The sequence below is a fragment of the Pan paniscus genome, chromosome 15 (assembly GCF_029289425.2).
Source record: "Pan paniscus chromosome 15, NHGRI_mPanPan1-v2.0_pri, whole genome shotgun sequence".
NCBI lineage: Eukaryota > Metazoa > Chordata > Mammalia > Primates > Hominidae > Pan > Pan paniscus.
Genome location: NC_073264.2, coordinates 23,925,848 through 23,939,235, shown reverse-complemented (window position 1 = coordinate 23,939,235; position 13,388 = coordinate 23,925,848). Strand labels below are relative to the sequence as shown.

Below are 13,388 nucleotides of genomic sequence, written 5' to 3'. Positions count from 1 at the left end.
TTTTTTATTATTATACTTTAAGTTTTAGGGTACTTATGCACATCATGCAGGTTAGCTACATATGTATACATGTGCCATGTTGGTGTGCTGAACCCATTAACTCGTCATCTAGCATTAGGTATGTCTCCCAATGCTATCCCTCCCCCCTCCCCCCACCCCACAACAGTCCCCAGAGTGTGATATTCCCCTTCCTGTGTCCATGTGATCTCATTGTTCAGTTCCCACCTATGAGTGAGAATATGCGGTGTCTGGTTTTTTGTTCTTGCGATAGTTTACTGAGAATGATGATTTCCAATTTCATCCATGTCCCTACAAAGGACATGAACTCATCATTTTTTATGGCTGCATAGAAATAGTTGTTTTTAACAGTTAATTCTGTGCCTCACCCAAATTGTCATTAATTAAATGCAGATGTGCTGCCACATAGATAAACTTCATTGGAAAAAAACCAAAAACCAAGCCCAGAGATTTCCAAGTTTAAACTTTCCCCCTGAGATCAGTGCTTAGTTTTCTATTTAGATAATCCTGCCCCACCCGGAGCACTAGCTCTTAGCACCTTTCCCGATACCTTGCCATTTGCAGAGAGAGACACAACACTGAATTAGTTTTGTAAAATTATACTGCCTGACGTCCCGTCTGCCTGCCTCTCTGGGTCTCTTGGTTTGCTTGTCTCTTTGATATTCTATGTTTCTACCGTTTCTCCCAAACACTTGCAGTACTCAAAGCTAAAATTATCACACAAGATGAAAGTGAAGATGCAGTCATTCTGCCTGAATTTTCTTCACATGCCACATTAGCACTTGATGGCAGCAGCAAAAACAGAATTGTGAATCATATTTTTTAGTTTTGAATTAAATAGTCAGGACTGGAGTTCCCCCGGAAAACTCAGATATTTGGCTGCCACCTGTCTCTACCAGTTATGAACAAGGACAGATGAAAATTCTCTAAGCCTGCATGTCTGCTATGACCCCCAGAATCTTATGCAGGCTGATTTCCTGACCAAGGATGAAGAACTTACTGGGTATGATGGTGAGTCTTGTTCCGGTCCCAAAGGTTAATTTCTCATTTCCAAAGTTAGATACACAGTGTTCTAAGTCATTGCAAAAACCATCATTCTAAACTCTCCAAACTCTACTGCAAGTCCCTGCCCCGTTTCTTGCAAATCTCCTTCCTGCAATGCTTCCACAACATCAAAGGCACCAATGACCCTTTCCTACCATTTCCTGCTGGAACAGCTGAGAGAAACCAGAATGAAAGGCTGTAATTAGGAGAGGCTTGACATGTGCGATCTGTTTTGATTTTTCTGCCACATTTTTCTTCAGAGGGAAACAGAAAGCCTCTTTCTCTCTCCAGGTGGTATCTATCAGTGCATCCCCCAGGTCTAAATACAAGAGTGATCGTGGACCCCCTGCCATCTTTCTCATCCTTTTATACCATCCCATATTCGATTTTCTGTAGAGTCACCTCATTTCCCATCTAGCCTCCTAGTTCCTCTCCTCTCAGTTGAGAATGTCCCTCCATTCTCTGCTCCTGAGGCTTGTGCCACAAAGGGCCCAGCTTCTCTGGTTGGCACAGATGTGGGGGTGAGCTAGAGAGGCCAGCTGTCACTGCAAGTGACATCGCCTGCCCCCCCCACTTCAGGAATGTTCAAGGAACATTCTCTGGGTTTGGTTTTTTCTTTTTTTCCAATGAAGTTTATCAGTGTGGCAGCACATCTGCATTTAGTTAATGACAATTTGGGTGAGGCACAGAATCAACTGTTAAAAACAACTATTTCTGAGATAGATGATAGATAGATAGACACATAGATAGCTGGATAGATAGATAGACAGATAGATAGTTCAATGAATGAAATAAAGACCTGTCCAAGCATAAATCATTCTCGGGGTGGGTCGGGGGGCCTCTTTACTCTGGTCCAGATAAAGTTATACCTAGAAGCAGAGAAATAGAGTAGCAGACTTTGACAGCTCTTTCTGCAGTTTAAAGGGTTTGCTCAACACAATGGTGATGGAAAATTTTCTTTGACTTACTTGGAATGACCGTCAAACTTGTCCCTGTCCCAAAATAGAACCGGTTACCGGTGTTCCACTGTGATAGGAAGCTCAACAAAAACCAGGCAGAAGAGACAGTCAGAGGTTACACCTGGGGCCCCACCAAGCGGCGGACCAAAAGGCAGACCGGTAGGCAGGCAGGCAGGCAGGCATCTCCTTTCCCTGTGCAGGCACAGGAGCAAGGGTATTACCGGGAAGGAGCTCCAGGGCTTAGAGCAGCTGTGACCATGTGCAGCTGGAGGGACTGATTCCTCCTGAGAGGGGATTAAAAGGAAGGCTAACGTGCATCTTGTGCTGCTTGCTGTCTAATTAAAGGTGTAGGTCCATTTGTTTTATGGACCCACGTTTAAAAACTTCTTTTTCTTTTAAGACTTAATTTCTCTCCTGATGATCATATGATTCTGAAGTGGATTTTAATCAGGACTTCTTATTATATCTTTGGACTTTACTTCTTTGTGAAACTTATGGAACAATTCATCTTCTCTAGATTAACCCCGTATGAGGCTCTGATCACCTTCCTTCTTCCTGACCTGCCTCATTTCCCTAGCACCCCTATCATGCAATGTCCATTGCTTATTCCCCCACCCCTGTTTATCCCCCGTGTGCAGTGAGAACGTGCTGATAGACCACAGGTTGTTTTTCAAATTGCCACGTTCAAGTCCCATGTTATCTATGCTACCTTTTAAGGACTAAACCTATATTTGCTATTCCGTGACCTTTTTCTCTGATCAGAGTCAATGTATCTCGATTCTCTCAGTTTTGTGTCCTCAACCACAATGCCATCTGCACAGTCATTTAAGCCCTAATGTATGAGACTGTTAGCCCCAGCGCACTCCACAGGCAGCATCCCAGGGAGACTTACTTGGAATGACTGATAAGCTTGTCCCTGGCCCAAACATCACCTTGTCGTAGGAGGTTTTCACACAGCCATCCAAACCTTTACAATAACTGACAGGTGACTCTTAAAAGATTTTAGAGCCCAGTCTTGATGCCATTTCAAAAGGCATCTCAGGTACGATTCAGCATTACCTATAGGATCTGTGAGTTGGAGCCACAGTGAGGCTAGATTCTGTTGGGAATGGTAGGAAACTTGCTAGGATTATATGCAATACATACTTCTTCACCTTTGTGTCATTATAATTTCTCACATGCTGCTGGTTTTAAAAAGCATCATTGAACTCCCTGTCTCCTCCTCCCTTCTCTATTATTCCCCAATTCACACAACATCCCCATCTGCATCTCATTTCTATCTCTAAGCCCTAGCTTGGTGACACCAGGTCCTCAGGCATCATTGATCTGCTTTCTCTGAGATAGCATATGCTCACCGGCTCACGTGATTAAAGAACTGGAAATGCTAGGCTCTCAGAGGCTGAGATCTGGGCTCCCAACTCCTTATCTCTGGTCAATATGTTGTTCTCATTTGTCTGCCTAATGAAGAGCTGAGCTTTCTAAGTGGATGCATTTTGCTGAAATGACAACTGCCAGAGAGATAACAACAAAGGCTGAGCTCTGAAGGCAGTTTTGACCTTTCAGATCCCTTTGGCATATTTCAGTCAATAGGATCCCTAGCTCAAATGTCAGTCTCTCAATGTTGGCTCCCACACTACTGGGCTTGGAGAAACTCAACAGAAAATGGGCAATATTGGTCCAACCTGCACCCTGCTCATTAGAACCAGACTTCACTTGGAGGCATCTCACACATTCAAGATGATCACAACAACTCAACATTCAGCCTTGTAGTGGCACTGGCATATTCCAAATCCACACCCACCTGGTATGGATTTATGCTGCCACTGAATGGAGCAGATACAGCTGGCAATGTCAGGTGGCCTCCTCCATACACACTGAGCTGGGATTGTGCTATCTGCCTGACCAACTATGCCTGCACAAGGGCAGCTACTCCAGAAATATAGGGACTTGACTCATCCCTTTGGCATAAGAGGACACTGCCCTTGATAGGGATCCTAGGAAAACAGAGTGTTCTGCAATAGCAGCTGGAGCGATCACGCCCTTCTCTGACACCCACCTCACATCTCAGTCTTATCAAGCTGCAGTGAAAGACATATTCCTGCTTTTCAACTTTGTTTCCCTTTCTGTCTCTTATTCCTTTCATTTATCATTTCTGAGCACCCACGGGGCTTCAGACTCTCTTTAATCCATTTCCATTTGACTCTCTTAGAATCCCTACAGGAAACAGCCAAAAGGCCTGAAACGGGGAAGGGAGCAAAAGTACATAAGGAACACTGTGAGTTTAGGTCTTTCCAGCTTGTTTGGCTTCACGGTTAGTCATGTCTCCTTTCCAAATATCAGCTTCTCATAGCTGTCACGCATCTCTCTGCTTCAGGGAGTTTTACAACGACTGACAGAAGGAACTTTATGAATCTTAAAAAACAGTCAAATTTCTGTCTCTTCCCAGTGGGGTGCAGCGGCAAACACACCAAAGCCAAATCTTTCTATCTGCTCTAATTATCAGCCAGGATACAAGTCACCACAAGGAGAAAGGTATTAAGCCGTGTATCTGAAACTCTTTGGAATTAATTGTAATCCCTTGCCTGGTGGTTTCAGTGACAGGGAATGGACACAGTGGATGTTTATTTCTGTCTATCCTTTCTCTCCCCGCCTCTCTCTCTGTAGTTTTGCATCTATAGAAGCAAAAGGAGATGACAGACAGGAAACAGAGAGGGATTTGAAATAAGACCTCAGATTCCCATTCAGGTTTCATTTTTTCCCTCTCCACTTTCATTTAAAACCCATTCTGAACCAAATACCACATACCTATTCAAACTCCGCTCTCAATTTTCCTCTTTATTGTGGATGACGCTGGTGGAAACGGCCTCGGCTATACCAAGAATAATTTAAGATTGAGGTAAGGAAGGACTTTCTGACAGGGAATGCTACTAAACATTAGAACAGGTTACTCAGGGGAGTCATTTGGAAAGGATGACCTCCCCTCAAAAAAGTTAGGGCATCACCTCCAGAGAAGACACTGAAAGCAGGAAAGATTCTGACTTTCCAGGGTCAAGGTCAGCTGTACACGCAGCAGGGAGACAGACCTAACAACTCAGGGTCCAAAAGAAAATCTGTGAATATTGAGGTTAAAGAAGAGAAAGGACCTCAGAGGACACCACTTAACTTTAAGCAATATCTGGTTCTTTAAAACCTGACACTGGGGTGACATTCCAGAATTTCCAGTATACTGCTGTGTCTTGTTACACTTACTTGGATGGACAGTCAAGATGGTCCCTTGTCCAAATGTCAGCTTTCCATAGCTAGTACCACCAGTATTAGCACTGCACTGGAGGCCTTTACAAGAACCCTAGGGGGACTTCTGAAGCTCGCAGACTTCCTCTTCTTTTTATTCTGGGGAGAATAAACTCACCCAAAGGGGCCTGGGTCTGTGAGGCTCAGTTTCATCCCACCAAAGGCAGGAAGACCGTTTCCACCTCTGGTCCTGGGACACTGATCTGCTGCGTCCCTGGAGGTCCGGCTTCCCGCCTCCCGTCTCTCTCCATTTCCTCTGGTTTTTGTCTTGAGGCTTACTGATTTCTCATGTTCAGCATCTCTCTTTCTAAAGGTCTCATTTCCATTTTACAGCATCATTTTCAGGACAATTTCTCTGATCAGTTTTCAAGACACGTCCTCCCCTCCCCTCGAGGTGTCACACATTTCTGATGACAATGAATTGATTACAAGGAGACAAGAGGAGAGTGTTCAGCTTTTTGGAGACTGACTAGAATTAGATGAGATTTAGACTGTAGCCTCATGAAACAGGATCTCCTGAGCTTCCCTTCATGCCCTAGCATAAGAAATAAAAATGATGGGCACACTTAACTGAGCTTTCACACAACCTAGCTTTTTTGTCAGTCTTGAATTTGGTGAAATGTAAGTAGTAGCTCACAGAAAAAAGTTTTTATCTGTGCCTTGTTATGGTGATTAACTATCCTGGGGATCATTCTGGGCTTAGCAAAGAAAGACCTTTGTCCTGGAAAACCCCTGAATCCCAGGAAAACCAGGACATCTGGTTACTTCACAGTCTCACCTGAGGTGTTCTGACTTCACAGAGCAGCCCGGTGGCCACAGTGGTAGGGTTAAGTGAGGTCTCTGTTAGAGGCAGGCTTTTGCACATTTACTTGGGGTTCCTGTGAATTTCATCCCTTGACCAAACAATGCTTCTGTTGCCAACAGACACAACCACAGGAATCCTGGGAGTCACCCTGGCTGTGTCTGGATGTCACAAAAAATGTGAAGAGCAAAATCCAGGCAGTTTCATGATGTGGTGATGATCAAACCCTGTCCCCCAGGGGTATGAAAAACAGACACCTCTTTAATCGAATTTAGTTTTCTTAACTCAGACTTTTTTGGGCTGAATTTATGCTAGCCTCTTTAGTCATGTCTTCAAGCAACCACTTATTACAAAGGGTTAAAGTTTTAGCTTGCTTACTATCATGAAAAGGGTGAGAGAAAAAGGCTATTATTTAGCTAAGAAGACGTATCCATTTTTTTTAAGGACAGCAGTCAGGGATTCAAATGACCCTTCCCATCTCTTCACTATTTCACAGTATTCACTGTCTAAAGGGCTTCCCACCCTCTCTTCAGCCTCCTCAGGAGATAAGCAAAACCAGATGCCTGCCCTCAGCTGAGGCCCTCAAACAGACAGGCACCCAAAGTGTTGCTGTGGCAATAATCTCTGTGTTCCACTTACTGCAGGAAAACAGAATTTAATCATGGGTTCCTTGGGCTCCAGCCTTGCCATATAGTTCCTGCAGCTAAAGAGTCCACTGCATGGAAAATCTGGCACACAATTACTGTCCAGAGCTCTGGAAGAATGCTAGCCTTGCACAGATATTTTCTTTGCCTGGTTAGGCTGTCAACCACCCTGACCTCGTCAGCGTTTCAAAGGGTAGGAGTTGTTACAGTTCTCAGTCCCCTAAGAGGCTGACCAAGTGCTGAGAGGGGCTCCCAGCTTCTCTGCATTCTGGAAAACCCACCGCAGAGCCCCGCCCTAGTGTGTTTCCGGTAAGAAACCAAAGAAAAAAGCCTACTGTCTGGTCCCTAGCATTGGCTGCCCACCCTCTGAAAAGCGACTGAGTCCTTGAGTCTCCTAGGATGTTCATATGAATCCCCTTGAAGCTTTAATTTGATAAGACCTCAGCGGAGACTGCTGAACGCCTGGGATTTAACATCATATATTATTCATTGTTGCTGTTGCCACAGACGTGCTGATTTTGCCCCTGCTGAGCAAGGCACTTCTGCACACGGGAACTTGATGGCTAACCACACTGCATGTTCTTCAGGCAGGGCCTATCCCAGAACATTCCAAGCTGTCTGCTAGCAAGTCTGCATTAACTCCCTCAATGCTGCATGCACGGTGTCCCTGAGTCCTTCACCACCCGCCCCGCCACCAGAGCCAGTCTTTTTAAGAATTTTGCCTGGGCTGTGTTTTTCAAAGTGCCTCTCTCTAGTGTGCATCTCTTCTTAATCACAGAAAGCAGATCTGAGTAAGTAAAGCTGGGGCATTTGGCCTTTACTCAACATCAGGGCACTTAGGAGACTGGAGCCCTTTGAGAAGTTTTTCCCATTTTCATTTTATCTGAATTTTACAAGTCAGTCTTCTCCAGCCTTAGTTTATAAGCACCACTTTCAGAAGTCCACCAGCAGCACAGATTTTCAAGAAGTGCCATTAGCAACCACAGTGCCTTACTTTTATATCTAACATTTAAAAACTTTTCTAAGTACTCACACATTACCTTTAGGGAAGGGTGGGTGTATATTTGAAGGAGAGAATGTACTGCTGTATTCTCACGACTCAGAGGACAGATGAATTTTCCCCTTCTCAGGTGAACTAAGTAAAGTGGAGGCTGAATCCATTATTTTGGTAACCAAGGAAAAAGTGGGGTTAAATGCTCTGCCTGAGTTAACCAGACAGTTCCACCCACGGGACCTCAGTTACCAGACTGGGGATTGAGAACAGTTCTTTTCAGAGAGATAAAGTGAAGGTAAAAGAAGAAAAGGAGCCTGCTTACAGAATTTTCAGCATTAGTTAATGAAGTTGCAGGGTCCCATTATTTCAGGCGATAAATTTAAGAGGAGTGTTAGTATCTAAGTCAGGACAATTTATATTTGGTCTACTGCATTTGCGTAGTCACGATATGCCAATTTCCTCTTTATCTTTTTGGCAAACATTTCCTGACCCTTAGCTGGATCCCTCAGGATTCTGTATTCATTTTTTCTCCTTGCACCAATAATCTTGTTTAAGATGAATGATAGGAATGTTTTGGGCTGAAAGTAATTTAGTCTTTGTACAGTGGAGTTCTAATCCCTCTGATGGGCACCATATCCCCCCAGCACAAACATTAGATTTGGAACCTAAGCTGGAATGTTTTGGAGGGGCAAGTAATTAAATCAGAAGTGTTTGAATCCCCCCTTCCCCCACTCCCTTCAAACTTACTTGGATTCACGGTTAAGAGAGTTCCTTTTCCAAATGTCAGTTTATAGTTGCTACCTCCACTATTCTCACAGCCACAGAAGGCTTTACAGAAACAGGAACAGAAGCTGCTCTTTGCAGAAGGATCCTGGGGGTCAATGTGGTCTCGATTGCTCAACTCTTCATTAAACTACAGGTTTATAGGTTATTTGATAATAAGTCCAGAATGCAGCTGCTGTAGGTGAGTGCTGGAGTTCCAGAGGACAATATATCATATATATATGATATATATATATGTATATATCTTTAAAGTTTTTTAAAATTTAATTTTAATTTTTTTTATCATTTTCTTTGTGACTAAGCTGCCATCACGGTTCCAGTAATCCATTTCTTTCTTTTTTTTTTCTTTCCTAATTATCTTCCCTTGGCTGGTGCTCAGATAGTTTCTACTTTTTGCACTTGTTGGGGTAACTATTTCTCTGCTTTTTTTTTCATTGAAATTGCATATCAATTCACCGGATTCTGATTTACTAGAAACTGATTGTGGAAGGGGAGGGAAGCAAGACAGTTTTTACAGGGATGTGTTTAAAAGTGGAAATTTGAGGGCTTTCCTGTCTTTCCTGGTCTGCTTCTCTACAAAGGACAATGCAAAATGAGTATACGTCCCTCAAGGAGAGCTTGCAGGACATGGTCTAGAAAGGAAAAGACTGTACTCAGCTGCATGTAGCTTCACCCTGTCATACTTACTTGGGTTGATAGTCAGCCTGGTTCCTTGGCCAAATACCAGCTGCTGGGATCCCTGAGTTACACCACAGCACAAGGCTTTACAGAAACTGCCAGCAAGGGCCCACCTCTCCCCACTGAGGAAGACATCTGATCTGCCCTCCTAGCAGTCCAAGGCTGTGGTAGAGAATGGCCCGAATTTCACTGGCCAGAGAAGTTTAGGACAGGATCTCCTTGGGCTGCTCATTTTCTCTTTCACAAAGCCTCCTTTAGCAGTTGTAGACATGGTCCAGATTTTCCAGTTGCCTTGCCAATCAAATATTTAACATCTCTGTTTTCACCCCATAGAATTTTAATTTTTTTTAAAAACATTTCTTTCATCTTTTACAGAGCTCTCCCTAAAAACAGCTGGATTAAAAGAATCTTTAAAGTCAGAGTCTACTAGGTCTCCCGAGTAAAGTTAATCTGGCTTCCTCCTTAAAATTTCCGGTTTGAATGCGAGGGCCTGCTCATCTGGGACCTAATTTGTCGTGCTAAGACAGGAAAGGTGAAAAGGCAATGCAGAAAATCCAGGGGAAATCCTGCACTGTGAGATCTTCTTGTCCCTCCACACTTACTTGGATTTATTTTTGTGCTCATCCCCTTTCCCCAACAGGAGCATTACCAGCACTTGTCACTAACAGGGATCCATCCTCAAAATCAACTCTAGAGACTCCCACCCACAGGAATTTTAGTGTGGAAACAGACATGGTTTCTTCCTCTGCTCAGGGAAATTTAATTGAAAAACCATTTCTAATTTTGCCAAATGGAAAGGATTAGGAGAAAATCTGTTTGCCTCTGTTCTCCTTCCTTCTCCCCCTTTGTCTTCAACAGTTTTAAACTATTTATAGAAACATCCCTTTAGGGTTAGAGAAATGTGGCAAATTTCTAATCTCTTCATCCTTTTTCTTGCTATCTATTTACTGCAGTCATGTGTTTACAATCTAAATTTACATTTCATTTCCATTTGCAGGAGCTTCTAATGCACTTTTCTATTACTTCAAGAACACTGTGTATAATAATAAACTCTACAGAAATAAACCAAATCACAAGAAGCTTTCAGGTCTGGAGGCTGACATTTCTCAAGCCAGGTATGGGGCAAACAACTTATTTCTCTTCCAGGCAAGACTAAGATAGGGGCAGCCCAGTCAACTGAGCAACTAGGCTTGCAGGGTGGACATGTTATGTCTAAATAACTATCTATTGAGCCTTGCTCCTTGGGATTAATTTGGATTTTCTTTTTAATCTAGTTCCCAAATACCAGCTTCCCATCTTTTAGCTCTTAGAATCTCTCTGACAGGGAAAGCTTAAGTTAAATCTCATGGGGTTTTTGAATCTCAACAAATATTTCATCTCAGTACACATCACAAATAGAGGCAACAAAAGAAGGATGAATATAACACCTTTGGGAGAGAATTTATAACAGTTCTTTGGGAAAGATGGGAATTATAAGTAAAAGTAGAATTGTGTGTGCTTTTCCTGATTATCATTTTTAGTATCTGCAGGACTGTAAATGTCCAGTCCAGTTTGGAAACGGAGCAGCTGACTCACCTGCTCTTTAGACTTTTGTTAACCAGTGAACACACAGGTTAGCGTGGAAATGCTTTTCTCTCTTATGCTGTTTTAGGCATAAGAAACTTTAGGAAGGTCGCATGGGGTTCACATAATACATACTAGGACATTCTGATTCTAGCCTTTCTAATGGGGACAATAATTTAGTCATGAAAGTAGTTTTATTTTAAGATACTCATTGAATAGTTGGTATCTTTTGGGAATTATGAGCAAAAGTTAAATCCCAAACAATAGTTTGAAATGAGCTTGCATTATCATAGAAAGCAGAGATTCCCTCATGGAACAAAATTTCAGCTACATTCAAGTTAATTGAAATTAGGTTTGTTTTGAGAATGGTGGAGCAATACTCAAAATATTCCCCCGAGTATTGCATTTGGATTAGGGAATCCTTCTCTAAGCTTAGTTGCCACCTTTTCAATGAGGGACTCAGAAGTGAGTGGGTATCTAAAGGGGCTTCTCTGGTGCAGAAAGCTCAGACAAGGCAGAGATGAAAATGTTCCATGAGGACCCAATTAGAAATGCAGCAGTTAACAGCACCCTGGGGCTTGTTTTCAGAAGTTCATGGTCTTTCTGACTAATTTGAATATTTGCTTTCAATCTTAACTTTTCCCTAAATATCAGCTTGTAGTCAGTGTCAGTACCAGAAAATCTTACACGGCTTTACCCAATTTAGCTTGGCTCCAAGATGTTGAGTTATGGGGATTAGACAATTCTTTTCCTAATTGCACCAACATGGAAGCTTTGGGAAGACAAGTCAGCTGACACGGAGTGCTGGCTCAGTTGTTTAATCAGCAGGCTACATCTCACTGTTTCCTTTTGGATTAGGTTGCATTGCATACTCCCAGCCATTGGTATGTATTTTAGTCTAATCTGTCCTTCTTTTGTCCTTTCTAAATGCTTTCTGCCCCTACACACTAAAACTTCAATTCAGATTCCATTTGTCAGACACATATCTCCAACATTAACAAAAACACACTCAACATTCCCAAGTACTTAAAGGTGTTAAAGAAACAGTCCCAAAGGGGCTGCAGTCAGGGGCTGCCCACATTGTCATTTTCTCCAGAAAGACCCATGGTGAAAGATGCTAATAACTGGGCAGGAGATTCGGTTATCTTTCACTGAATTTCTAAGGATGGTGGCTTATGTTTGGAAACAAATAACATTCATTAAAACATACCTGGTCTAACACTCACAGTTATTCCTTTTCCAAATGTCAGCTTATTATTGGCTCCAGTATAACACAATGACACGAGGATCTACAAAAACTCAGTTGCCGAAACTCCCTTTGATATTTACTTAAGTGCTTACTTGTCATCCAAGAATCCCCCTGATAAAACCAGCTGTTTATAGTGTGGGACTGGTGGAAGAGTTTACGGACCACCTGGGGCCTTCCTTTCTCTTCACACTCATTGTCCCCTTATTGGAAATGTACCAACATCCCCTCACAGCACGCCGGCTGTGGTAAAATGGGAACAGGAACTGCCTCCCCCATTCTACAGAGGAGGAAAATAGAGGCTCAGAGAGTTAATCGATTTTCTCTTAGTCCCATGGAAAATCTCACCAATTATAATGAAGAATGAAGCCTTTGAACAGTCTGACTCCTTAACTCAGTGCTCCATTGGTACTGTCATTCTCAGCTATTAGATAAAATAGCACATGAGGGCAAACAGCAGAGACCTGCGTGTAGTAGGAATACACCAGCAGTTGTTTTGCACTGGAATCCATTAATGGGACTGCTGTGGTTTGGACCTGGGTTATAAAACAGAATGGAAAATTTGGAAATCAGGGTTCCAGGGAGAAATTTGGAAGCATTATTCAGACTTACATGGGTTTACTGTCAGTTTCGTTCCCTTTCCAAAGACCAGCTTTTCAGATCCACCCTGAGTTACACCCCCACAGACTGCTTTACAAATACTGCCAAGACCCTTCCACCACAGGCTGGGAGCCAGGGCTCCACCCACTCTCCCAGGGGAAGCATAAAATTATACAATTGTATAGCTATTCCCGAAAAGGGAGGGGACCTATAGATCAAATCTGATTAGTTTTTTACCTTACAGCCTGTTAGGTTGTTATCTTATTAATTAAGTAATTAGTTAATCTAACTGGTCAGCAGTTGCAGTTAATTTAAAAGAGCTCAGGCTTTGGGGCAGGTAGGCTTGAGTTTAAAACTCAGGACAAGTTTCCTAACTTGCTACACCTCAGTTTCCTCACTTGTAAAGTGGGGAAAACAGCAACTGCTTGATGATGTTGTAAGGATTAAGAATATGTAACTGGGTCACCGTGGTCCTGTTGATCAACCCCTGGCTTTACTTGCTGAGAGCGCAGTTCTTTAGCGATTATCTTAGCAACCTTAGAGACTAGAGCATCAGGGACATTCCCTCTAGACATAATCCCCTCACTGAAAAGCTTTTAGCTCTGGAATCTGAGTGCCAAGAATTAAACTCCAGGTTCTCTTTCTTACTTCATCGGCTTGAACAAGTTATTCAACATCTCTGTGCTTCTATAGAAATATAAAATATAAATATATCTCTTCTATAAAATGAGGATAATAATAGCACCTAACTCACAGACCTGGTATA

At 42.7% G+C, this 13,388-nt stretch overlaps 1 long non-coding RNA gene and 1 gene segment (V, D, J or C); one reads left to right on the top strand and one right to left on the bottom strand.

The window, feature by feature from the left end:
• Nucleotides 1–13,388, bottom strand: part of LOC100994878 (T cell receptor alpha chain constant-like) — a 349,562-nt gene that overhangs the window by 59,422 nt on the left and 276,752 nt on the right. Inside the window, 1 exon segment of the C gene segment in view lies at nucleotides 5,271–5,354. Within this exon segment, the coding sequence occupies nucleotides 5,271–5,354 (84 nt within the window).
• The window catches only part of LOC130540797 (uncharacterized), a 105,449-nt gene continuing 100,504 nt past the window's right edge, over nucleotides 8,444–13,388 (top strand). The window contains exons 1-2 of the long non-coding RNA XR_008954792.1: nucleotides 8,444–8,716; nucleotides 10,211–10,328. This is a non-coding gene — a long non-coding RNA (uncharacterized LOC130540797). The remainder of the gene's footprint in view (nucleotides 8,717–10,210; nucleotides 10,329–13,388) is intronic.